General features: G+C 46.1%; 8 protein-coding genes across 8 annotated transcripts; 5 read left to right on the top strand and 3 right to left on the bottom strand.

The window, feature by feature from the left end:
• Positions 1–81: 81 nt before the first annotated feature.
• On the top strand, positions 82–4304 carry LY89DRAFT_779805 (uncharacterized protein). Its single transcript, XM_018222328.1, has 4 exons — positions 82–221; positions 275–395; positions 498–3451; positions 3505–4304. The coding sequence occupies exons 1-4, from the start codon at positions 216–218 to the stop codon at positions 4147–4149; spliced, it is 3726 nt and encodes a 1241-aa protein (XP_018074281.1). The 5' UTR covers positions 82–215; the 3' UTR covers positions 4150–4304.
• Positions 4305–5176: 872 nt separating this feature from the next.
• On the bottom strand, positions 5177–7381 carry LY89DRAFT_466350 (glycolate oxidase). Its single transcript, XM_018207719.1, has 3 exons — positions 6809–7381; positions 6367–6753; positions 5177–6320 (listed from the first exon to the last, which is right to left on the bottom strand). The coding sequence occupies exons 1-3, from the start codon at positions 7078–7080 to the stop codon at positions 5183–5185; spliced, it is 1797 nt and encodes a 598-aa protein (XP_018074280.1). The 5' UTR covers positions 7081–7381; the 3' UTR covers positions 5177–5182.
• Positions 7382–7565: 184 nt separating this feature from the next.
• Positions 7566–9129, top strand: LY89DRAFT_666765 (salicylate hydroxylase; the record flags this gene model as incomplete). The annotated part of the gene is made up of 6 exons (XM_018212936.1): positions 7566–7590; positions 7642–7994; positions 8066–8150; positions 8202–8740; positions 8789–8947; positions 8989–9129. 6 exons carry the CDS (start codon positions 7566–7568, stop codon positions 9127–9129), a joined length of 1302 nt encoding a protein of 433 aa, XP_018074279.1.
• Positions 9130–9395: 266 nt separating this feature from the next.
• Positions 9396–11430, bottom strand: LY89DRAFT_731169 (uncharacterized protein; the record flags this gene model as incomplete). Its single annotated transcript, XM_018219549.1, has 6 exons — positions 9396–9526; positions 9577–9896; positions 9952–10208; positions 10254–10350; positions 10396–10591; positions 10713–11430. 6 exons carry the CDS (start codon positions 11428–11430, stop codon positions 9396–9398), a joined length of 1719 nt encoding a protein of 572 aa, XP_018074278.1.
• A 730-nt stretch (positions 11431–12160) lies between these two features.
• LY89DRAFT_731168 (uncharacterized protein) lies at positions 12161–13011 on the bottom strand (the record flags this gene model as incomplete). The annotated part of the gene is made up of 6 exons (XM_018219548.1): positions 12161–12357; positions 12419–12620; positions 12679–12720; positions 12771–12814; positions 12872–12910; positions 12972–13011. The coding sequence occupies 6 exons, from the start codon at positions 13009–13011 to the stop codon at positions 12161–12163; spliced, it is 564 nt and encodes a 187-aa protein (XP_018074277.1).
• Positions 13012–18001: 4990 nt separating this feature from the next.
• LY89DRAFT_682751 (uncharacterized protein) lies at positions 18002–19106 on the top strand. The gene is made up of 4 exons (XM_018214562.1): positions 18002–18117; positions 18167–18277; positions 18353–18523; positions 18577–19106. Exons 3-4 carry the CDS (start codon positions 18469–18471, stop codon positions 18906–18908), a joined length of 387 nt encoding a protein of 128 aa, XP_018074276.1. The 5' UTR covers positions 18002–18117; positions 18167–18277; positions 18353–18468; the 3' UTR covers positions 18909–19106.
• Positions 19107–19645: 539 nt separating this feature from the next.
• LY89DRAFT_779802 (uncharacterized protein) lies at positions 19646–21261 on the top strand. The gene is made up of 3 exons (XM_018222327.1): positions 19646–19967; positions 20038–20407; positions 20529–21261. Exons 2-3 carry the CDS (start codon positions 20062–20064, stop codon positions 21236–21238), a joined length of 1056 nt encoding a protein of 351 aa, XP_018074275.1. The 5' UTR covers positions 19646–19967; positions 20038–20061; the 3' UTR covers positions 21239–21261.
• A 2677-nt stretch (positions 21262–23938) lies between these two features.
• On the top strand, positions 23939–25032 carry LY89DRAFT_466208 (uncharacterized protein). Its single transcript, XM_018207717.1, has 2 exons — positions 23939–24373; positions 24433–25032. Exons 1-2 carry the CDS (start codon positions 24197–24199, stop codon positions 24691–24693), a joined length of 438 nt encoding a protein of 145 aa, XP_018074274.1. The 5' UTR covers positions 23939–24196; the 3' UTR covers positions 24694–25032.
• The last annotated feature ends 674 nt before the right edge of the window (positions 25033–25706 follow it).

The raw sequence follows: 25706 nt of genomic DNA, 5'->3' as shown, positions 1-25706 counted from the left end.
TTCAACACGGCTGGCGGATGAACCGTGCCAAGAAAAGTAACCAACGAGCAGTGACGAAGGTCCACCGGCATCGTTATTGTACAATTAATTCACTTTGATTTCTCTCCAACACCTTCTTTCATTACTCTGTGCGACCATGCGGATACATCTTGAAGTATAATGCCAGACAGGTTCGTCGCATCCAAACTTCAATTGGGAACCCTCCTATCCCAGATATGAGTGTAAGTTACCCTTTTCTTGGCTATCGCCCAAAGACTGACTATCTATTATGCAGCGCGAACAGACCAAGGCGGCCCTGTATATTCAGCAGCTGGACGAGGCCCGCTGTAATGGAGACTGGGATGCGGTACCGGAGTTGATCAGGAAGATCAAGAAACACGCGCCGCAGCGGACTTGTACGTCCCAACCTTTTCGAGATTCAAGGCCTTCCCCTTCCGTGTCTACATTACGATTCAGAGTAGGATGGGATGGGATGGGATGTTGACTGTCTGGTATAGGTCTTGCAATCACAGCCGAATCCGAGCATGCAGTCGTCCAAGCCTCCCACACTAGACCTCTTACTGCACGGCCGAGTACTGCCAGACCCGCGACTGCTAATACGAGCACATCTGCACAATCCAGTCTACGACGATATATCGACCTTCTATTGGAAGCAATTGGAAATGAACGAACATACGTTGAGGATGAATTCCAGGCACGGGTATGTCTTGGCTGGATTCATTGGCAGATGGGCGAATTATCACTGGCCGTGAACAAGCTCCCGCATAGTATAGAACAGGACTTTTCACAACTGGATGGTACCGATAAAGAGTCGGCTGAGTGGACGAGAGTATGCGCGCTCAAAGCCTCTTACCTCAAGGGTAGTTCACAAGAGAAACTTGGAGCTGTCGCTGAGGCATTGGACACATACGAATCAGCCCTACCAGTTCTTTCAAGTATGTCCAATCCAAAGCAAGGCAAGGAACTGCGATGTTGGACAGAGTTGTACCTGACAGGATTCTGTATACTGTCAAGTCAAGCCGTGAAGTCCAAGATGTCCTCGATCCTGGAGACGGAAACGCTTTCAGCTTTTCGGTGTTGGGCAAGATTTTGGGATGCTCAATCAGCTGCGCCAACAGGCGGACGTGCAGTCGATGCTGGCGTTCCACGGAGACAAGTCTGGAAAGAATACTACATCACACTTTCTGATTTGCTCCAACAAGATCTGCCCTTTCCTACCACATCACTTACGACTGCCTATGTTGAGACATCTACTAGACTTCAGCAGCGCGCTGAGCTGAAGAGAGTGGAAGCACGATACGAGACTCTTTTGCTTAGCGAGGTCCAATTTCCAAAAGCCAACGAAGCCAGTGATGAGGTTGAAGCGTTTGCAGACATTGTAGTGCAAAATTGGAGAGTACTTTGCGGCAGTGGTTGGGACGAACGGGACCTTGGAGAAGGAGGGGCAGAAACTGTTAGCCGAGGAGTCCTTGATATTCTCTACCGTGCGGCAACAAAGACATTCCACTCAACGGCAGTATTGCGACATCTCTTCACTGTTCATTTGGCAGTCGCGGAGTTCGATTTGGCGTTCAAGGCCTTTGATACTTACCTGGAAATTGTGAAGAAAGGCAAGGCGAGGGTCGACAAGACTGGCGAAGCGGAACATAGCCTCGACGACGACGAAACAGTCCTGAAAACTGCTTCCGAGTGTATCAAAGCTTTGTGCAGGTACGGATCACGTCAAGGGACTGAGAAAGCCAAGGAACTCGGTCACTTCTTCGAGGATTGGCTAGATAAGCATCATCCGAATATCGCACATAATGGAAACGGACGTTTGATCGAGAATGGTAATGCTTCAGCCACATCCACAGCCATTGTCATTGCACCAAGAGTATTTGCCGTAGCGTGGCGCTGCATTGGTATCGGTCATGCTCAATGGTCGCGACTGACCTACGATGCTTCGTCGAGATCTGAGATACAACTACAAGCTATCAAATGCTTTCGCAAAGCTCTATCACCAGAATACGAAAGCACAAAAGATGTTGAGACTCTTTTCGCGTTAGGAATGGTGCTAGCTGAAAGAAGAGAATTACCTGCTGCAATCGAGGTTGTCAAGGCTGGACTTCTCCCCAACTCGTCATCCAATCACACGAATGAACTAGGCCCCCACACCCGCAGATTTGCTAGGGAACGTTCATTGATACCTCTTTGGCACCTTATGGCCTTGCTACTTAGTGCTAGACAAGAGTTCACGACTGCCGCAAGATCTTGCGAAGGAGCTTTTGAACAGTTCAGAGATCCTAAATTTTTATTCGGAGAGGCAGATCTCCCGGGTACTTACCGAAGCGCCCACCTCAACGAGAAAAGATCGCCACAACATCAAGGAATAGTAGATAACATGGATGATTTTGAAAAGCAAGGAGTCCTTGAGGTCAAGATGACCCAGCTTGCATTGATCGAAGTGCTTGAGGGTCCCGACATTGCTGTGAATGCCAGTGATGAGCTCTTGAGTCTTTACACACGCCTTTTTGGAGACCCTCAAAAAGAATCCGCTACTTCTATATCAGCAAGCAATACCCTCACGGGCCCACCAAAAAGTTCTGCTGGAACAATAAGGAGCATAAGAGGCAGCATATTCAGCCGTACAGGCCGATCGTCGGTGCGAAAGCCTCCATTGAGCGGAAATACGATCACCGAAGAGAAATCAGCGTCTGACCTGAGGCCACACACAACACAGACTATGGCAAGCATGAGAGCACCAACCATTCATGTGACCAACGAGAATGGAAGTGCGACTAGCCGCAAGGAACACAGCCAACATCACCACGAGAAACTCCAGAAGCGAAATGATAGCGTCTCAAAAAAGAAAGGCGGAAGTCTTCGAAAGAGGAGTGGTAGTACATCCCGAAAACGAAGTAGTAGCGAAGGAAACAGTGCTCGCCCAACAGTCGTTGATGATGAAAAGTTCTTCACTCCACCGTTGGACAGTGCTAACCATGATGAATGGTTCAAAGACAACCAAACAGACTCCCGTGAAGGTTCAGCTGGAAATGCTCCGAATCAGCTCAATACGGTATCAAGGCCACTACCTCCAAAGTCACAACAGATGAATTACAAAGAGAAGTCCCTGAAACCTGCTTACTCTAACCCTTCGATTGCCCAAGACAATCGATTGCCACACATTTCACCGTATTCATCATCCACGAATCCAGTAACTCGATTTTCCAAAGAACAAGAAAGAAGGCGGAGAACGACCATCTTGGTGAAAGTTTGGCTATTGATCAGTGGTTTTTATCGTCGCGCATCACTGTATGAAGACTGTAGAGGCGCCATTGCAGAGGCAGAGAAGCTGGTCCGAGGCGTAGAGAATGAGATCTCTAAGGATACTACTGGAAATATATCTTCTGACCAAGCTGGATGGGCTGGTGGCAAGTCTGTTGGAGAAGTATGGGCTGATGTTCTCGCAGAGGTAAGTGCATCTTTATTGGTTATGACTGGCGGACCGTGGCTAACACAATAAAGCGCGGATATCTTGCCGTGGCAGAAGCCTCTCCTTATGACGCTTTAACACATTTCGAGTCATCTCTGACATACTTCGCTGATCATCCCGCTGCGATAATTGGCCTCTCGAATATACTCCTTGACGTTTACTCCGAAGATCTCCTTCCTCCAACTACGATACCCAAACTTGAATTACCAACGCTCCTTAGTACACCTTCACAATCGACCCTTAATACTTCAGCTCCACCAACGACTCCACTCACGAATCAGCCACCTCCATTAAAACACTCTTCTACCATACCTTTGGTCTCTCACGGTCCACTTGGACTTCCAAGCGCAAAATCATCTGGAAATAAGAACAAACAGGATCTAACTTCGACCCCTAATTCACTTTCTTCAGGACTTCAGCCCAGCTACAAAGAATCTTCGACGGCCCTTCTTGACCGCTTGGCAGCAAGAGATAGAGCATACGGACTGCTCACAGGTCTTACAAAGCTCGGCACAGGCTGGAACAACAGCGAAGCATGGTTTGCACTTTCCAGAGCTTACGAAGAAGGTGGGCAGCCTGATAAAGCAAGAGAAGTTCTTTGGTGGTGCGTAGAGCTAGAAGAAGGTAGAGGCGTGAGGGATTGGAGTGTGGTGTCGAGTGGTGGCTACGTGTTTTGACGCCTTTGCGTTTGCAAGCCATGTGTATTTCACGAATTCGCAGACGTATATACTGAATGCGAAACGCTGAGATAGATGAGAATGAGATACCTACTTGCGTCTGTTTTACGTTTGGGACCACGTGTTTTTCTTCTCCTGCGCGCGTAGTACAGAACTCACTAGGATGATCAACACATCCCCTTGAGTTCAGAACCTTCTCGTCACAACATCTTATATCTCAATGTGTTCAAAGGCGTCCACGATTCTCATCGTCATACTCCTCCATCTCATACACACATCCCATTTGAACATCTTATCTAATCCAACCCATCCCCTTCCTCTTACCACATCTCCTTCCCCAACCCCCACCAAGATTTCTGCTCTGTGTCTTTGCCTCTCCACTCCTAGTCCCTGACTCACCCAAGCCCTGTCCCTTAAACTCTAGGTTCCCGGTAGCTAGCGTATCGATACCTAGACGGACTTTTTAGCGCCTGTTTGGCTTGTTCGTATATTTTTTTGAAATTTTGTGTGTGTGGAGAGTGACTTAGGGTTGATATCGAGGGGTCATGACTTTGAAGAGGTGATGTGGTGGTTTGAAGTGTGGAGGGGGTGGGGCGGAGGCCGGCGGAAGGAGGGTGGAGGAGAGTGGAGGAGGGTGGAGGAAGTGGAAATGAGCGGAAGTTGCAGGAGGAGCAGAATAAGCTGCTAAGTTTGGGGAGGATGGGGATTTATTGAATACGAGAATGTGGATAGGAAGTTGGATTTCTGCTGGGGTGCTTGTCATATTTCGATGAAGAGTTTCACGTGATGTAGGACGCCTTGGAAGAAGAAGGGGCAATCGAAGCTTTTCCTGTTCCGGCATTCATGGATATCAGTCTCAGGGTCCCAATTTTGGTCGGCAAATGCTGGGCGTCTTTCGGTGATTGTCTTCCTTCCTGTACAGCAGTCTGCTTCCTGAAAGGGTTCTGTGTTTCATAATTATACTGCGACTCTTCTTGATAGCTTTAGAATACGAATCTAAGTTTCAATGTTTTTAGAAAGACAAACATCCACCTCACAACCTCGCCTTAACACTTTTCTTGGCCTCCTCCCCAACCAGCTCCCACCTCTTCCCCCTATAACTCTTCGGCCAAATTCCATTCCTTCCAGGAGCAAGTATCCCCTTCGGATCCAACGCATCCTTAATCGTCTCATTAAACCTCCTCAACGCCCCTCCATTCCACCCATACGTTTTCGCGACTTGATCCGCAAACAACAAATGCGTTCTATACTCCCCGAACCCCTCTTTCGCCGCTTCACTTATCATCTCACGCATCAATCCTCGAGCACGCCGCTTCTCGTCTTCGTTGGCTCGGTTGTAGACTATGTTGGCGATGTAGTGCATCTCGCGACCTGCAACGCAGATCGTGGGAAAGGTGTCGAAGCCCCATTTCTCGTGTAGGCGGTCGATCAGGGTGTGGATGATTTTGGCGTGAGAGGACGAGGTGGGCACGATGGGGGAGAAGAATAGGTGTGCAGCGTTGGGTTTCCAGTTCAGCCAATCTAGTTCTTTGAGCACTGGGACTCCGCTGCAGACTGAGACTCGAGAGTGGATGTAGTGGTCTGATGGAAGCTCGGAAGGAAGATAGAATTTGCTGCCTGGTATGGAGAGGAAAGCGGACTTTATAATTTCCAGTTGCGAGAATATGGATGCTTCGTCGCCATATTGAGTTCCGTAGAAGACCCAGGACACATCGCCCACTGGGAGTTTCTTGACGCCCTCTCTCACAACTTCTCTTGGAAATCGGTCAGGGCCGTTGTACCAAGTTGTTCGAGGCTGTCCTGTTACAGCGAGCTCTTGAATCGCATGTCGCAGCTGTGGTATGTTACCGAGAACTCTTTTCAGAGCCAATGGCCTGATGATTTCCACGATTTGGGGGAAGTCGTCTTCTCTTGGAAAGGTTATCATGTACGATTGATGGCCTGAGGCGGGCATAAGCCAGAATCCCATCTTGGTCACGATGCCGAAATTGCTCTGGCTGAAAATCCCGTCGATGGAAGGGCCATACGCATGTTGAAAAGACTCCCAGGTTGGGTTGTCTTCTCCGTTCTTTCCCGGGAGCGCACCCATCCCTGTGCGGAGCAATGAACCGTCGGGAAGGACGACTTCCATTCCGCAACGGTTGGCAAAGTGGTCTCCATATGGAGTATATCTGTTTATTCAGTAACGATGACCCAAATTCATAGGCAATCACTTACCCCACACCCCTATCAATCGCATTTCCCAACACACTGCCGCCTCCCAAATCGGGAGTATCGATCCATAGCGGCAAGCCTGTTTTCTGTATCTCCTCATACAGCTTGAAGTAACTCACACCAGGCTCAACCATACAGGTAGCATTTCCCCCATCAATTTTCAATACTTTGTTCATGTTCCTCCCAAGATCCACAACTACAGAGCCAGGAACTCGAGGTGCAGCGCCACCGTATCCGATGTTTCGACCCATAGATATTGGCCAGATGGGAATTGTATACTCGTTCGCCCATTTCACAATGGCTTGAACTTCTGACGTCGAAGACGGATAGGTGATTGCAGAGCACACCATCTCTTCTTGGTCGATGACATGATAGGCATCGTGAGTATTGCTGCGAAGTCTGTAAGCTCAATGATTCTTGCTTGCGAGTAGATGAATTGGCGTACGGATGCTCCATGTACCAGCCATCCACCAGCGGCTTATTATTTATCTCGACCCCATCTTTTCCGAGAAATTTCGTCAACGCTGTAATTGCTGCGTCGAGTGTCTCTTGACTGGTATTGGGAGGAAGTTTGACATTGCTCTTCCGAGGAACACTGTCGGGTAATGTTTTCAATGAATAAAGCCTCTCTTTTGCTGCATCTGCTTCGTTCTTTAAACGAGCAGGAACCCCGCTGTGTGTTGTTGTCAATGTTGGAATTCTGGAAGAGCTGGACATTTTGACAATTTGTTGTCGAAATCAAGTTTGAAGAGGCAAACAGCAATCTATTCAAATTGCTCATGTACAACAGCGGAAACAATTCCTTTACTCATCGGCTCCCACTCTCTCCATTGATCAATCACCCTTAACCTCCTGTTGTTCTGCGTGGGGGATTCCCGACTTCATGTGGGGAGGGTCCTTGAACTTCGATAGTGGGGCAGTAGACTAAGTGCGGGGTGTGGCGGGGTAGTCTTTATTGACGGACTTTCCCACCTTTTAGCTGTAATTGCCAGGATTCTTCGCTCTCGGTTGTATGTTGCCGAAGAAGCCCTAATCTGTTTATCAAGGCATTGTGGATGACAGATACCAGGAGGTTTTCCTTTCCGCACTATGTGGGAGCTTCTCTCACATGACCACAGTCTTTAACAGCTTCATGCATGCTGGACAATCTTTTCGAACCTTTCGCAGTCCAAACTTGAACAGCGAGACAGTGATCGAGCATGATGTCTGACCCAAAGCCCTTAGATGGTAAGACTCTAACATTAGCATATCTCTCATGAAGGACCTGACGCTGTACAGTAATTGTTGTTGGCGCCGGCCTCGGAGGCTGTGCGTGTGCTATGGCGATGCATTACGCCGGTTTCAATGTAACAGTGCTCGAAAAGGTCCATAAATTTCTCCGTCTAGGTGACAGTCTTGGGTTAGGTGAAAATGCTCTTCGCCTGCTCCAGCGCTGGGGACTGCATGACCAACTGATAGACATCGGAAATAAGAGTGAGCTGATGCAGATACGGAGATGGGGAGACGGAAAGATATTGGCACAGCAGCCATTAATGGATATGGCGGGGTATATAGGACACAGAGGAGACTACCATGAGGCGTTTTTGGCAAGGGTAAAAGAGCTCGGAATTGAGATCAAGATGGGGTGCAATGTGAGTTGTGATAGGAGATCATGACGCCAAGAAGTAAAAGGAAGAGTGAAGGCTAATGAAGTTGCATGTAGGTGGTATCGTACGATGAGAACGAGCCTTCTCTCACACTAAGTAGTGGCGAGGTGTACAAGGCAGACGTGATCATAGCTGCTGATGGTAGGCCAAGTTCGAATTCCTGTCTGACATAAAGCTGAAGGAAGTTTCAAGGCATCAAATCTCTCGCCCGTGAACTCGTCCTTGGCTTCGAAGATAAGCCCAAGTCGAGCGGATACGCCTGCTTTCGAGCATTCTTCAAAGGTGCCTATTTGAAGTCCGATCCTTTATGCCGCGAATTCGTCGAGAAAGAGTGCGTAAATATCTGGATCGGCAATGACGTCCACCTTGTTCAGAATACTCTTCGAGACGGAGATGAGTTTAATTGGATCATCACCCACAAGGATACTGAGGATATCAAGGAATCGTGGTTCCAGCCGGGTGACATGAATGAAGTGAGGAAATTGGTCGAAGATGTGGACCCAAGGATCGGGAACGCGGTAAGGAGCACCAAAGAATGTTTGGACTGGAAGATTTGTTATCGAGATCCTATTCCAAGCTGGGTCAGTAAGAGCCACAAAATCGTGCTACTGGGTGATTCGTGTCATCCTCACCTTCCTACGAGTGCACAAGGCGCATCGCAAGCAACGGAAAGTGGGGCTGTTTTAGCTTTGTGCCTTAAACTGGGAGGTAAAGATAATATCCCACTCGCTGTAAGAACCCTTCGATATCTGCTGCAATGCCATTACTGAGGAGTACAGACTCGTGTATACGAAAAGCTCCGATTCTCTCGGGTTCGTCAATCTCAATTGAATGGGGAAGATCTCCGCGACAGGTGGCATAACGCGCTCAAAGATCTGGATGTGGATGGGGAAATAGATCCAGAAAGTGTGAAGATGAGGGTGAGGCTCTTCATGAGTGTACGCAGGAAAGCAGAACACTGATATACTTGTGATCGCAGAATCGATGGCTGTACCCCTTCGATGCAGAAGCCGATACTTTGCATCGGTGGCAAGAGGTCTCAGCTCAGGTGAGTGAGGAGCTAGCGAATGGGAAGATAATCCCATTATTCACAGGAGCGGCGTCCAAGGTGGTTGCGTAGGAATCAATTCCCAACACTGAGAACGTTTGCGTCCTAAAATATCCAATTGGAAATTATGTGTATGCATCATTGTTGACCTGAGCTTGTGGGGTCGCATCGACGGTTTTGAAATGTGCTGTTCTCCTATAAGCAGTTTAGCATACAGTCGCTGCTGCGGGCTTTACCTCGCACCAGAAAGACAAAGAGTGTAGTACTCACATGATGTCGGCCTCGACCAAATTGTGGATTTGTGAAGTTTCGCAAAGAAGAACGTGAAGATTTCATCGTCAGTCACTTCCCATGACGAAGCTACTTGAGTCCATGTAGCTTGGATTGTATGCATTTTGAGCAACATCCAGGGCCATCGCGTCGGCAGCAGGATATCCTAATTCGAAGTCGTCGAGTATCTTGAGATATTCTCCCACAAAGACTTTAGCGGTGCGACCTTATATTGTGATTGATACTTACCGGCCACCATCCACCGTTGGCTAAGTTTTTCCAGTGTATCCCTCGCGAGTTTTATCGCTCTGGTGTTGTTGGACTTGGCGGAAGCATCTGCCATACCAGAAATCCAGACAGCAAAACGATACAGGCAGTTGCAAATGAAAGGCGAAGCTTGATCGATGTTATAAGGTAGAATGGTCTGAATATGTATCGCATATTCGGTAATCAAAGGTATCAGACCATGCAGTCCGCTCACACCCAGGTCTCGCAACCCTTCCTCTTCAGGAAGAGAGTAGCCAGTCTGCCCATTATTGGAAGCATGCTCGTAGAGAACGATGAGTGCACTGTCTCAAGATGTCAGATTCGACAAGGGTGCTCGGATCCGGTAAAGCACTGTACCTGTAACATATGGCCATCGGAACACAGATTCTGGTAGCTTCATTGCTCACTTCCGTCTGCATGAAGGTACATAAAGATAGGACTGCTCGAGCGAGTTGTTGGGCTTCCTCCAGACGCATGCTAGCACTTGAAACGTTATCGTTAACGTAAGTAAGGACAAGGCTGAGTAAATGCGATGCTTGACAGAGTCTGGCGTATGGTGCTGCTGCTATATTTGTCGAAGATGATACGAATAATGGCTCACTGGCAACCTTGTCCTATTCAGGTCAGATATTACGAGACAACTTACAGGTGAGACTTACTCCTCGCTCCCACGCCTTATCATCTACAGGCAAGTATTCCTTCCGTCCAGTTTCCGCCAATGCCAGGGATCTGGAGGGGTTCCCGATATTCACGTGCCTGCTTTCCCATTAGTGCAAGCTACAGATTCCTCCGAATACTTACCTGTCGAGGATATACACCGCCCACCACACTCGCCTCCTTTCTTCCATCTGCTCCCAGTTTCCAGGCTCCAGAGCTAGCTGCGGCCTGTCCGTATCGTGCAGGCCAATTGCTTGTCCGAGTCTTGCAACATGACCTATTGAAATGTATGCTTGCGGGTATATTGCATGGCCAGTCTCGTACAAGGATATCAAGATGGCTGTGCAGTTGTATATTAGCAATGACATAACACTCGCTGAACCCAGGTGTTCTCACGCTGGTCCTCGAGACTTTCGAGGCCGATCACGAATAAATAATGACCTAGGAAGTGGTTCACTAACCGGCTTGGAGCAATCGCATGGAAGCAAAGCCACTGGACTCGACCGTCAAGTAGAAATTCTTGGTAACAGCAAAGAGATGAGTTCGGGGACTCTTTTTGGGATCAGGCTTCTGAATGATCAGCTTCATGCAAAGGAGGAGAAGCGTGACATCAGGTGCCATCTCAATTGGAAGAGCCGAGATTTCTTGATAGAATTGTTTCTTGGCCACTATGGCCATCCAAGGAGAGACCGAGAAGAAAAATTCCCCAACAGTGGCCCGAATCTCTACATCATCTCCAATCTCCCGAAAAATGTTGTCCTGAACTGTGACTTGAGGTGTTGGTGCCTTTAATCGATGCCTTCGGAAAACATTGACGTCCAGAAAGAAGACTGAAGGGAAAGCGGATGAGCCAGGAAAGGCGTAGCCGTCTGTATTAACATCATCGACCTCAGAATTGAACCCCTGGCCTCGGTTATCCACTTTCGTCTCACACAGGGCTCGATGCTCGTTCATCTCGTGCTCCAAATTGCTGAGGCGACGGGCCAAAGACTCGAAATTCTCTGGTAATGGAGGGGAGGGCCCGGCATCGTAGACACAGGCTCGTCGTAATCTCAAGCACGCCGAACAGCTTGGAAAAGCTTTGTCGCAGCCTTTCTTTTGTCGACGACATGAGGAGCAGGCATGTGGAACTTTCTGAGCCGAGTCGGAAAGACCGACCGCGCTTCCATCTGAAGACATGGTGGCTGGCAACGGGCGAGAAGATGAAAAGAGATCATTGAGGAGGTATGTCGGACCGGACCGGTAAAACGATATGCCGGCTTGGAACTTACTTTATTTCGAGTTCCGAAAACCCCACTTTTTCCCCTTATATTGTCTGACACGGTCCAGAACATGATTCAAGGTTTGAAATCGAGCTTTTATTTGAGGTTTTGCTGCACATCGCTAAAGTACCAAGCACCCATCAAACATTTCGGGGTCCAAATGTCTGTCATTGTTGGAATATCTCTAAGCACCCGTGAAACATTTCGTGGTCTAAATGTCTATCCTTGTCTAAATATCTATCTTCGTCCAAATGTCTATTATTGTTTAAATGTTTCTTACTATTAAAATGTTTATCTTTGTTTAAATGTTTATTACTATTTAAATATTTATTATTGTCCAAATGTCTGTCATTATCAAAATATTTATTCTTTTTTAAATGTTTATTATTATCTAAATATTTATTACTGTTTAAATGTCTATTACTATCGAAATGCCTGTCACTATCTAAATGTCTACCACTATCGAAATGTCTATCACTATCGGAATGTCTGTCATTGTCTAGATGTCTCTCGGCAGCAATGTGATTTTTCCTCTCTGAAAGCTTGAGCTTAATTATAGTACATTTGTTCAATGCCAATGTCTGGCTTCTGCTATCCTCTATTTCTCACTCCTTATCTCCCTTCTCTCCGTCCGACTTTCGGTCGCCTCATGCTGGACCTAACAACTCTTCGCACAAAGCTTGATATTCGGATTGGCGAGTATGGGTGATGTAGTCGTGTACCGTTGCGACAACTCGGTTTGCGATAGTGAAGCGTTCGCCAGCTCGCGGACTTAGTTTTTCGGTTTTCGCGTCTTTGCTAGCATTTTTCCGAAATACAGGGGCTAACAATTCACCTGCTTCAACTTAGCGGAATAGGATTAGTATGTAGTCGAAAGTCGAGCGATACGATTCGGTGAAGGAAACTTACGAATTGGCCTGAGAACTGGGCATTCAGTGCGTTGGTAATATCCTTGAAATCGGCTTCTTTAAGCTTGCGCTTAACCTCGTTAATCTTGGCGCGTACCAAGTTGAAGATGAAGTTGTATTCCTTGAGACTCCAACGTCGCACAACTTTGGCGTGGGTGTGTTTAATCTCAACAGGTGTAGCGTTCGGAAAGTCGGCAGCCTGAAGCAGAAGGCATTATTAGCAAGTGAACAAGTGAAGGCTCGGCTTTGAAACTTACAGACAAGGTGGGGTCGAGTTTGTAGATTTGGCCATTGAGATTCTGCCACTATTAGCAATGCTTAAAACTTGGATTGATGATTGCGAGCATACGATGTACTGATGTGGAGCAGCAACATGATCAGGTTCAGAACGGTCTCGAACAAGTCAGTACATATCGTAATCAAATGTCGCGAGATTATTTGGGACGTTACCAGCAACAGCCGCAGGACCAAATGCAATGCTTTGACGCGCTAAAAGAAGTCAGTACATATCGGGAACGAATGTCGCAACATGTGCTGAGACTTTACATACATTCCTCGAAGAAGCGGGGGTCGAGATTGGGGTTCTCCATTGTGGTTGTTGGAAGTTGTTGTTGTGAAGTGGAAGATGTAAATTGGCGACGCGAACGAAATTATTTATAGAACTCGAAAGTCGCAAAGCGAGTATAATAACTTACGTAGTTCAAAAATCGGGACGGCTAGCAGCGGCTATAGCCGCTGTTAGCCACGGCTTCTTTTTAGCTTAACAATTATTCACTTAAAGTGTTCTTGCCTAATATACATGACTTGCAAAATTACAAGTCGCAAAACTATCATAATAACTTACGTAGTTCAAAACAACGGGACGGCTCCCTCTAAGCTTAACAATTATTCACCTAAAGTGCTTTTATTTAATATAATTCATAACTTTCAAAATTACAAGCACAAGACTATCATAATAATTTATATGAGTTCAAAGACAGGACGGCTAGCAACGGCTATAACCACTGCTAGCCACAGCTCCCTTTGAGCTTAATAATTATTCACTCAGAGTGTTCTTGCCTAATATAGTTCATGACTTTCAAAATTACAAGTCGCAAGACTATCATAATAATTTACATGAGTTTAAAGACGGGATAGCTCGAGCTGATATCAGAGGCTTTATTCCAAGCAAGTACGGCTTGAGAATTATCCACTTCAGATATTCTTGCCTAGTTAATGACTTTCAAATTTTCCTAACTTGTACAATTATTATAATAATCTACATAATATTAAAGACAGGATGACTAAGCGCCGTTATTAGCAGCTTCATTCTAAACAAGTACGGCTTAACAATATTCACCCGGAACCTGCTCTAGCATAGTCAATAATCTTTAAATTTATAAGTCGTAATATTACTGTAATAATTTAAGAGCTTGTTGCATTGCTCTGCGTACACCCTCACCAAAAATCGTTAAGTAATTTAAGCGAACTGTACGCAGAGCAATTCAATGAGCTCTAACATAAGTTCAATGATGGAATGGCTAAGGGCCGCTATTAGCGGCCTCCTTCTAAGCAAGTATGTTTTAAGAACTATTAATTTAAAGTCTTATTGTTTAAACAATTTGGTCATAGGCTTTCAAATTCATAAGTCGCAGAACCACTATAATAACTTATGTAGGTTCAGAGATAGGATGGCTAGGGACGATAACGGCGGCTCCTCTTTAAGCAAAGGCCGTTTGACAACTACTCACCCAGAGTGTTCTTGCCTGGGTAGCTTAGTCAGTACTAATCTTCAAACTCATAAGACGCAAAACCACTACAATAATTTATATAGGTAAAGAGATGGGATTACCTCGGGTCGGTATTGGTGGCCTCTCTCTGAGCAAGTGCGACTTGAAAACTATCCACTCAAAGCGCTATTGTTGGGACAAAATTTCCAATTCATAAGTCGCAAAATTATGACAAATTCGTTAGTTAAAGAGACAAGCGGAAGCGGCACCGCTTTTCCTTAATCATGTATTCCTCGACAAATCTCACCTAAAATGCTATTGCTTAGATGACTTGGTCAATGATCTTCCGATTCGTAAGTCGCGAAACTGCAATCATTTATGTCAATTAAAGGACAAGTGGTGGTAGTGAGGCAGCTACCGCCGCTTCTCCTTAAGCAAGAGATGGTTGAGAATTTTTCACCCAAATGCTATTACCTAAACAACTTGTTTTATGAGACATTGCTATTGGCACTGCTAGAACCAAGCATAATAGTTTAACGCTCTATAAGAAATTAGTACATGTTGTGGATAAATGTCGGGAGATCTATTAAGACTAGACAGCCTTCTTGGACAAAACATGGATTGAACTTAGAATCATCCATTGTGGGTGGGTGGTAGTGGTTGTAGTTGTCGTGGTTGTAGTTGTCGTGGTTGTAGTTGTCGTGGTTGTAGTTGTCGTGGTTGTAGTTGTCGTGGTTGTTGTGACGAGTGGAAATTTAGAAAGTGGAATACCACTTAAAAGATTCACAAAACCTGTAAGGCGCAAAAACACAAGGGAGCATGTGAGTGAACAAGTGGTGGTTACTGTTCGAATGTTCTTAATCGAGAAATTGATCTATGAGACTTGTAAGTCGTGAAACCATAAAGAACTGTGTAACTTATGTTACGTTCCATCACAGTGAGAGTCAATTTAAAGATCTTCATATTGCCAGGCAAAACAAGAAGTTAGCTTCTGACCAGTGGTCCTTATGCCGCGTTGCAATGAGGTGAGATCGTTTAAGCAAGAGGCCGTAGCCGTTGCACGTAGCCGTTGCATGGGTGGAAGCTAGCTACCTGCCAGTTCCGAGATGAAGTGGAAACAGTTAGAGCGAACGAGGTTGAAGCTGAGCAAGTTGCCCCATACAAAGAGAGAGGTGTATGGTTCGGGAGAGGTAGTTTTGGGGCTGACAAGCCGTACGAGTTTTGGTGAAGCTGACAAGCTAAAAGAAGGCCGGTTATGACGTAGTTTAGAAGAGTAGCACTGATCCACTAACTCTGGCATCCAACAACCTTTTGTCCACCCGGCTTTGCGTGACAACAATGGGAACGTTTACAATAACCATGCCCGGATGACGACCTGCTCCAACCTTGCGTGTATCCTGTGCTCTTAAAAGAGGCGTGAAAAGTCTGAAAGCTCTGAATTACGAAGCTCTTGATAATGAAAGAATGAGGAAGCTCGAAGCTAAGAGAAATGCTTATATCTAGCTGACTGGCGATAGTAGCCTCCACGTGATTCCAACACATAAAACACCTCCACTCATGTAATTAGTTACCAAAAGAGAACTGAGCCAAGGAGCAAGTAAAGAGCCATGAACTCGGACTTGTAGTTCACACCCCAATTCACCCCACCTCAGACGAAGCAAAGGTGGCCGAGCGGTCAGACGGAGGCCAGCGCACATGCAGGGCCAAAGCCGCAGAATTTGTTGAGACTTTACACTACAATCCTAAACGTTATAGTACTTGAATTAGAGCCTGCAAAGCACTGTATATATACCTACGGGAGAAGCTTCCTATGGATCATGCACGTGATCCTGCATTGCTACCCAATAGGTACTGTTCTTCAACCAAGTTTGCTGCTTGACAAGCTACATTTGTTTGTCTCCTGACTTTGGCACATGTTCACATCAAGTGCTTCAGGTTTTGGAAGAAAGTAGAACGCTGGGTTGCATCACATATAAACCAAATGTGAAAAGGAAAACAAGCGAAAGTGCCTTCAACACTTGAAATTATTCACAGATTCTACAGGAGCATTACCATACAAGTCATACATGGGTAAATCTAACGCTAGAACTCTACGTTCGTGCATTTTTGGATGTTTTAAAACCTCTAAACGTTCATGTGACATTTTCCTCCTGTTCGAACTCAGTCGGGTGAGACAAGCTACTAACAATATTACGTAAAGTTGTTACTGGAAAGAACTCTGCAAACATTCAATATGTTGGAGGGGAAGATTTCCTGGTAGATTTCTTAACTATTTGGTCTTCAAATAGTTTGGAGGACAAGCAAAGGTGATGTTCAAACTTAGAGAATAAAGCATGAAATGGCAATTCCATGAAATTTGCTAATGGTTTGCACACGCCTTTGTTCCTTAATCTTGATTTCGTCTTCTGGAAAGTCAGGCTATGCCACTCACTCGCAACCAATTCGAACTCCGAGGCACTTGCCTCCTTGAGGTGCCCTAAACGTCAGAGGGCACGATGATTCGTCTGACGATTAATCGGCACTCCAAGAGTCAAGTCCTGCAAGGAAGATGCATGATGCATAAGAGTGGATATGGGAGCCTAAATATACATAGTGTTCTCGTGCCAGAGACCCAAAAGACAACAATCATACCATCTCTTTTGAGACGGCCACGTTTTATATCTTCTTCTCTTTGTGGTTCTTCATTAATGTACAATTGTTTCTGGCTCGCGGACGAAATCAAAACCACTGTCGCTACTTGATCCACCAGTGATACCAATTTTGTAGACATCTTGCATCTTGCATCTTGCACGCTTCTTCTCCAGTATTCTCGAGAATCCTGAGAATCCCGTATAACACATAATGGATCGATCCGGAAGACTGGGAAAACGTGCTTTTCCGGCAAAACATCGCCTAAATCGATCTACACCGGGTTGCATACCTAGGTACCTACTGTATGTAGCTCTCAGCCGGAGAAAAAGGTTGCCGTTTTTGACACAGTGCGTAGTTCCGATTGAATTACATATTTATTGATATACAATTAATGAAACCTTTAATATAAAATTATTGCGTATTTTATGACTATTTCTCCACATGTTTCTCACTCGTTGCATAAGAATTCAATCGTGTGTTGTTGATATTAAAAATATTTAAGACTTTGAATTTTGATGTTTTCGCATGTCAAAAATGGTAGCTTTTTTCTCCGGCTGAGAGTGTAGGTAAGGTTAACTCGTGACACCACGGCAAAAATAACCGAGAATTTTTTTTTTTGGAGAACTATCAATCTTTTGACAGTACACCCTACTTCCCTAGGGATTATAGAGCTCTTAATTAAAAATCCAAATTTAGTAAATTTTCAGAGGAACATTGATTAAACTAATATATCTACTTGTTAAAAGAGCGCAAGGCTTATTGCGAGGCTGAGAGCTTGTGAGGCTACCAGAGCATTTTTCAGCATTTTTGATGCCTGAGGCAGTAAATCCTTAATGTCTTAACGAGCCTGCTACCGTAGGTTTGTGCGCTCAGGGCATTTCAAGCCTAAATCAAAAAATGAATTCTTTGCGATCGCAATTATTAATTATTAGAAAGTTTAATTAAGTAATTTTATTCTTCCCTTATGAATATAATTTTTTTATTAATATTTATCAACGTGCAATTTGTGAGTGTTTTGAGAGACTTTAGCTTTTCAAAGCTTATAAGCGAATTTGAGAAGCCTGGAAATGCCAGAAAATTGCCCTGAGCGCACAGACCTACGTTTGCAGGCTCGTAAGTACTGCTCTGCAGAGGCGCTATTTTGGCAGGTGGCCAAAAATCGCACAAAAGGGCATCTCAGCCGCAATCCGAATCCTTAGTTAGTACCTAGCTAACCTTCCCCCGCACCTGTCTTCGTTAACCTTTAACCGCGCTGGAAGAATCTCCAGGCCACAAAGCTTGCACCTTGCGTTTACATAAGAAGCCTTTATTATTAATCATGACCTCCGCTCCGGCAGTATGTTTCGTGGCATTGCAGTACGTTAACCGATCGGACAGTCTAGCTCATGAGCTCATATCCTCTCAGACGAAGCTTATGACCAGGCGGAACAAGTTGGCGAAACGCCAGCACTCTGCGCTGCAAATTCACCCTTCTTGGAGCACTACAGTGAATGTACAGACTGCATCGATGCATATGGTACTACTTCAAATTCCTCCTCGTTCACTATTGAATTTAGTCGATTTGTCAATTACTGTACTAATCTTACTGTAGCCGAAACGAATTTAACTGCCTTACAGTAATTATTGCTATCTTCTGAGCTTGCAGCGGCATCAACTCTATCGAGCTTGATCTCTGTCTATAACTTACTTACATCATCTAAATCACCGATGACCTCATCTCCTACCATTTCTTCAACATCAGCAATATCCCCTTCAGACTCATGTAAGACTCTGTATCTCTGTTCCAGAAAAACGGAAACAATCTAATCAATTTAGCGACTAACCCGAGCCAAACGTCCATACCTAAACAAGGGGGTAATCGTGATTGGATAGCTGGCGCAGTCTTGGGTCCCATCGTCCTGATTCTCATTCTTGCTACTGCTCTGTACTGGTTTTGTCGAGGAAAGAAAAGGAAGCGAACAACTCCAGTCCTGATGGATAACCCAGACGTCCTGCAAGAGAAGCCGCAACTGCATGGCGATAGCCTTATCATCTCTCCGTATGAACTGCAAAGCAATAGGTCTCCAGATACAATATTGGAGTTGCCAGCTCGGGAGCGTGTAGCTGTGGAGCTGCCTGGAGACAACCTCAGAACTACGACATCCTAGCTACATAACTGCCGAGGTCTCCCGACAGTATCACGGGGTGTGCTGGTGTAACGAAAGACGTATCTACGGAGGGAGTTTAGGCCCCCAAATGTCGCGAACATCAGATTGAAAAACTGGAACCTTTAATTTGCATAAGTACTTGAAATGAATTTCTATATATCCTTCCTTCCTGCTCGTACACCTTTCCTGCGCTCACACTCCAGGTAGATGTTTAGAGTCACGTGCCATTTTGGTGTTACGTTCTCCAGCTCATGGCTTTATTCCTCATCCGCTTCTTCGAAACAAAAACTCGCTATAATTCTGATGGGTACTTGGTATTGGTGTGATTCTTTGCTTCTCAATCTTTGGTATCGCAAATGGAACGTTTCCTGCATGCAGGCGTGTATTCTTCCACCTTCCTAATCGAGCTCGAGATTCCCAATGGACAAGTGCATTGCCTGCTAGAAACAAACCCTTGATTCGTCCGTAAACAGTTGCTCGCTACTCCTTCCCTGTACGGCTGCTGCGAAAGAAATCGATCTAAACCAATTATTCTCATGGTAATGACATTATTCTTGTGGTAGCGAGTGAAATCAAGTGCCATCACCTGCGACTTCCAGTACCTAGAGAGGTGAAGGAGTCTGTCTTTTCAGATGCTCTGCCACAAATAACTCGAGTAGCTTCTGCTTTTGGTAGTTAGTTGTCTAGACGTCTGCGATCGATGGGAAGTTGTGCCAGCTGACAGAATCAACTTCCCGTCCAACTATGCATTTTGGTCGACAATGCAACATCTCCATTTGCAAATACTTGACTTTTGCTCACAACACCACTTTTCTACACTTTTCCGAAAGCGAAATGCATCCAATGGGAGGGTGTGAGGTGATGCAGAGATCTCACATATAAGGGCGAGGTTCTGCGATATGAATCCTGCCGTGTTTCTATTCTTCACTTACCACTCGGTCTCTCGATTTCCACTTCAAGTCTCTTACTCGGAGCTCCATCTTGATATAATCTGCTCTTAATATTCCGTCTTTCTGTTCCGAGTTACTCCTTCAACATTCCTTTACATTAGAACCTAAAGTAAATGCTCCCCTTCCGATACTCGATCTTCAATTCAAAACCAGACCAGTGGACTAAAAATCCACAACAGATAAATAATCCCAAATTCCAAAAAATGAATCTACCGTCTATCCTCCTCGCAGCACTCCTAAGCAGCTCCTTAACCACCGCCCTCAATCTTCGCAAACGTTACGACGAGGCCCCCTTCAAGCCAACAAAGTGTGCCGTAAAGGCCAAAGTGACCCAGACCGCCGCCTGCCCCATTTCGGGCCTCCCAGATAGCACAGGCGGAATCACCCTCACAATAGCCCCAGAGCCAACTTCGTGGAGCAAACCTTCGCCTTCCTCTCTTTTCCAAGTTGTCTTGCAAAACAACACCGAAGTGCGGGCTAGCGTTGATGATGGTATCGACGTCTATGACATTGACATCGACAGCAGCGCCGCTACGTTCGCATCCCTGAGTACCCAACCCCTTTCTTTATCCCTACTCCTTCCAACAACTGTTCATGAACTCAACTCCCCACATTCCAGCTCTCGCGGGTCTTACTCCCGTGACAAAACAAAGGTGCTAATTCATCGCAGTTGGGGCAGGAAAGTATGTAGTCTGCTACTTCTCAGCCGGAACTATGGAAACCTGGCGCTCAGATTTCGGCTGCTTCAACCACAATCTCGGGGCCCAGGATCTAGGCTGTGACGTAGGAGGACCATGGGCCAACGAATTCTGGGTCAACACCTCAAGCACCGAGGTACGAAAGATAATGCAAGCACGGATCCAGCGAGCGGCAGACCTAGGATGCAGCGCCATCGACCCAGACAATATGGACGGCTATGGCAACCAGAATGGTATTGGCGCCACCGAGGAAGATTCCATATCGTATGTGAAATTCCTGTCCCGGGAAGCGCGATCCAGAGGAATGGGTATCTCGCTCAAGAACGCGCTTGAGATCCTCCCAAATGTCACCTCCGATGTGGATTTCGGTGTCAACGAGCAGTGCAACGAGTACGATGAGTGTGACTCTTACACGCCGTTCTGGGCCCTGCCTACTCCGTTGCCGGTGTTCAATATTGAGTACCCGCCGCATAATAAGGATAATTGGACGGAGAAGTATGCGGAGAAGTCGTGTGATGAGTCGCTTGATTGGGGTTATCCTTATATGTTTACGGATTTGAAGAATTATCCTACGGTGACTTGTGCTGTTTCTAGATGCACTGAGGATGGGCCTTCACCTGCGGTGCCGAATGGGGGGTTAGTCATTCCTTCGGGGTGTGTGGATGGGATGCAGTATAACTGAAGGATTTCTTTGGATGGTGGATTTTCTGAGATTCGACTCCATATAAATCTTCGACCCTAATGTAGTCCCGAAAGCACTGGCGTGGGCCAACGCTTTAATACATCACTCTGTATCGATTCCAAACACTTTCCCTGCACTAGATCAATTACACACTGTAGTCCACGATGCACTTATTGATATGCGTATCTGAAGATCCTAATCTGGAGCATGATTTGAGATGGAGAGTATTATTATAGACTTGTCGAAGCTATCATCGTTTCAAATTTGATTAGTATGGACCCTCAGCAACCCTCGATATCCTGTATGTGGACCATCTACATCTCCTAACGCAATGACATAAAGTGTAATCTTCACTTCTCCATCGAACACACCCAGCTCTACAATAACTTCCATCACCGGCCGCTGTGGCTTGCAGCAGTGGGTTTGGTGTGTGAAAATAGTTAGAGCTAGCGATGAGTTCCAGCCGTTGTCAATCTCTAGGACGGATCCCCACGGTTTCCTGACATCAACATTTATATTAATCCCACTCCCGCCAATACCTACTGGTTGGAGTACGAAGACGACCGCCGGCGACTTCCTCAACACTATCGATAATTCGAAGGCGAAGAATTTCGCATCCTCGTCCCACATTGTTGAATGTCGATTAGCTTCAGCCCGGAGTGTCGAGGCGGAGTGATAAGTTTGCAACTCGAGCGTGACTGGCTGCTTCCATGATGATATTTTGGCGGATAAAGACCTTGACAAAAGACCTTGCGTCTCCGGTATGTCTCGTTTGAGGCATAGCCAGCTGTTCTGACTCGATCCGCGCATACTGCTCCTCGCCTACCTTGTGGAAGAAGGCATTACCACCCTCTGCGTAGAGCATGGGACCGTCACATTCTCAGCATACGTTCCGCTCTGAGGTTTCGCTCTGAGTGGATTACTTGTTAACGTCATAGATCCCTATGAGGCAATACGCCGCATCCTCCCTCCTTGATGGAATATTCTACATTTTGAGTATTTCACGTCAGTACATGAAGCCATGCCATTTGAGGCACAAATTCCCGCACAATGAAATGCCCTCACAACACAAAATGGAGGCCGATTCCTCCAATTTCTGCGGCACTTTACTCGGGATCGATTGAAATAGATACACAGAGTCAATCCATAAGTAACGGAAACCGAGCGCCCCGGTCCAGAGAATTGCGTGGTGAAATGTTATGAAAGCTGTTTCCATTCGACATCGCTCTTTCGTTGATCCTTTGTTTCTATGGTTAGTCTCAATACTCTAGCTGAGCCTACGCATGGCTTGAAGCTACGTATGGAGCATCCTGGGGTGTTTCAAGCAGGTGCGCATACATACCTTCCTTGTTGCCAATATGGAAAGTAATGAAAAGTACTTGCATTCGTCCCGCAAGTTCTATGTTGCTGGAAGAATACAAATACTCAGAGGGGGAGCATAATAATACATCAGCTCAGTCTCAAACGATAGGATCTATCGAGTTGACCGCAATAGTTGAGTGGCCTTTCTCAGACCCTGCCGCCCTTCTGCTGTCTGTCACCTTGCCTGATAATATTTACACCCGAGGTAGGCTATGTTCCTGCACACCGCGTAATCCGTCTTCTAACCTGTCACATGAAGTTTCCATTGGAATTTTCAACAGTATCAGTAGGTTTACGAGCTTTGTCGTTGAAGATTGCAACCTTAAGTTACGTAAAGATCTGGTTGGGTATTGAAAAGGAGCCCATGCTGAGCGCTGTCGTAAGCATATCTTTGAGCGTGCTCAGCTTCACGCTGCATCACTAACGTTAAACAAGAGTACTTGAGCGCTCACTGTGAGTCCTCCCGCTAGGACATCCTCCTGCTTTCACCTCGACTACTACCATGCTCAAAAACGAGGCAGGCTGAGCTTTAGTGCCATCGCCCGACAATGTCTCACCTCGAATCTGCCTCGCACTAACTGGATTGGATACTCAGTTCCAACTGAGTTGTGATCGTTGCCAGCAATTTTTCTGGTGTCTGTCTTTGAAATAATGTGCTCTTCCGCAGAGATTCTCATAGGGCAAGATGCACAAAGATAGATTGCGAGACATCACTGCATTCGAGTGGTGTGATTATTGGATTTTATGGCTTCTCGGACACGGCCATTTCCGTTGCTTTTTGCATTAGTAGCTGCTGTATTACTCGACTGCATATGCGAAGACAATCCCTTCGAGCGTCCAACACAGGGAAATGGGGCGATAGTTACATCTACATCTAGACTTTCGTGTTGCTGAACCCCGCAATTACTTTCTTCTGCAATCAATTGCAACCAGAACATTCAACCTTCATGTATCCAGGCTATTGGTCATATACGTCCTCTGTGGTGCCACCACTGTTTTGCATAATTACTTCCAAACTATTGTTAAATGAATGCGATATTGATTGGCGCCTAGTTGTTATAGCCTTTAATGACTATTAGTTTGTTACCTTGCTCTAATCGAATTTCCGCGTTGCGAATGGCCCAACATGCAATTCATTCACACTATAGGATTTCCATCTGTACGACGGGAAAAACCCACCCGACCCCTCTTTGCCGTGACACAGCAGCAACATATGCACTCATCGGCCCTGGTGTTTGCTTTTAAGCCCTCAGCTCTGCTCTGAACAAGGCACAAGATCTATTATCTGCGAGGAGGTCCGCGGAGAAGCTGTTGTGGCCAAAATTCTCTGGACCATTTCAAATTCGTTCACACATGATGCAGAGAAATGCGGTTGAAGAATGCAAATTTATGCAGGATGCGGCAGCAATGCTGTGCATTCCTATTGAAAACGAGCCATCCTTACAGTGAGGGGTAATCGGAGGTGAAACTTTCGATCTTGAGTGTATCGCGATCTTTACTGATTTTCTCGTTCATAAGAAGTAAAATGCCCAGCTATCCTGTAGGAAAAGCTTCGGCTAGGACCCCATTTCTGCTGGCATTTGTTGTTTTCACATCATGACGCCTTCTAAGATAGTTTTCAAAGGCAGTGGTCATGGAGACAAAGCTCATCAACTTGTCAGCTCCTACTTCATTGGTCCTCATGCTGAAAATCTTCACGATTTGAAACAGAATATCGACTCCATCCTCAATCAGCTCCGAGATGCAAGACTTAATTATCACCCAGATGATCCGGTGATTACTTGAAACTCCTCTGATTGATCGTACGTGACCAGCTAACTCTTGATGTATAGGTGTTCATCACCGAGTCTGTCAGAAATTCGCCAACATTTCGAGCAGCCAAAGAAAGAGTTGAGAAAGCTGTCACCACTGCTGCCAATCTTTTGGGCAAACACTCTCTTCCTTTCTGGTCTGCTAGATACCAGGCACATATGTGTATGGATCTTAGCATGCCTGCACTTCTAGGATACTTCATGACAATGATCTATAACCGATATAATCTCAGACGACAAGTTACTCCACCAAAGTCCATTTCCGTCTTTGGACCTGAGTAGTCGCTGCTTTGACCTGAGTTGAGCCCTAAGTCCTGAGCACGCTAATAAGTCAGCTGGATTATACTTAACGGGGTCCTCTTTTAGCCGCCTTCGCGAATCGGCTACAATTTCCATGCTGTCTATATATTGATGTGGTAAATCTTGTTGCTGGTAAATAGCCACCTCTTTACACCTATTAAGATACCGTGACGGTGTCCATTATCGCTCCCCTATCACACTTATCAGGGTTTATCCTTAACGGAGCCGATTAGGATTCCCTTTAGTCGAGTCGCACGTAACTTGGTAAGGTTATTCAGTCGGGAGTACAGCACAGCCTGTTTTTATGGGTTGATTTGGCACGGCTCAGCTTTTTCGTCGCTCGGAATGGGCCTGGGAGTAGTACAGCACGGAAAATGTTGAGGCTGCGAATAGTACGAGCCGGGGAATGGTAAACTGCAGCGGATGCTCAGCTGCAGAAGGTCCTGGGTGGCGAATTGTTAAACCTAGGACTTGTAGATGTACCACGTGAACTTCGCCTGCATGAGCCAGGACCGCGCAGAGCCCATCATTCAGTTCCATCCTGCCCTCCACTCACCATTATCATCTTCTTTCTCCTCAACCTCCTGCCCTGTCCTGTCCATGGTCTGCCGTCTCAACACCCTCCCTCTAATAGTTCTTCACTCATTTGCAATCTCCCGATGGATCTAGGCAAACTTACGCTCGCGCATCGCCAATCCCGTGCTGAAAACAGTCAAGGCTTTCCATCCGACCTCACGCTCAATCAACCTAAACGTTGTCCAACATGTCGGAGCCGCCCCAGGTACTCGATAGACGCAGAAATGCACACCCCACAAGAGTTAAATTCATCTATTGCCCGGATAAAGTGCGGTCAGTGCTTTGTGGTACGAGAAGCGCTTTCTCGTATCGATCCGAACTGGCGCGGCTTTCATGGCGGTTTTCGCCCGGCAGAGGACAGCGATTTCCCGAGCGACGTTTTGCGACGCGACCGTAATATCCATCTGGCTCTATATATA

Source organism: Mollisia scopiformis (genome assembly GCF_001500285.1).
Source record: "Mollisia scopiformis unplaced genomic scaffold LY89scaffold_7, whole genome shotgun sequence".
NCBI lineage: Eukaryota > Fungi > Ascomycota > Leotiomycetes > Helotiales > Mollisiaceae > Mollisia > Mollisia scopiformis.
This window is presented reverse-complemented; position numbering and strand designations above follow the sequence as displayed.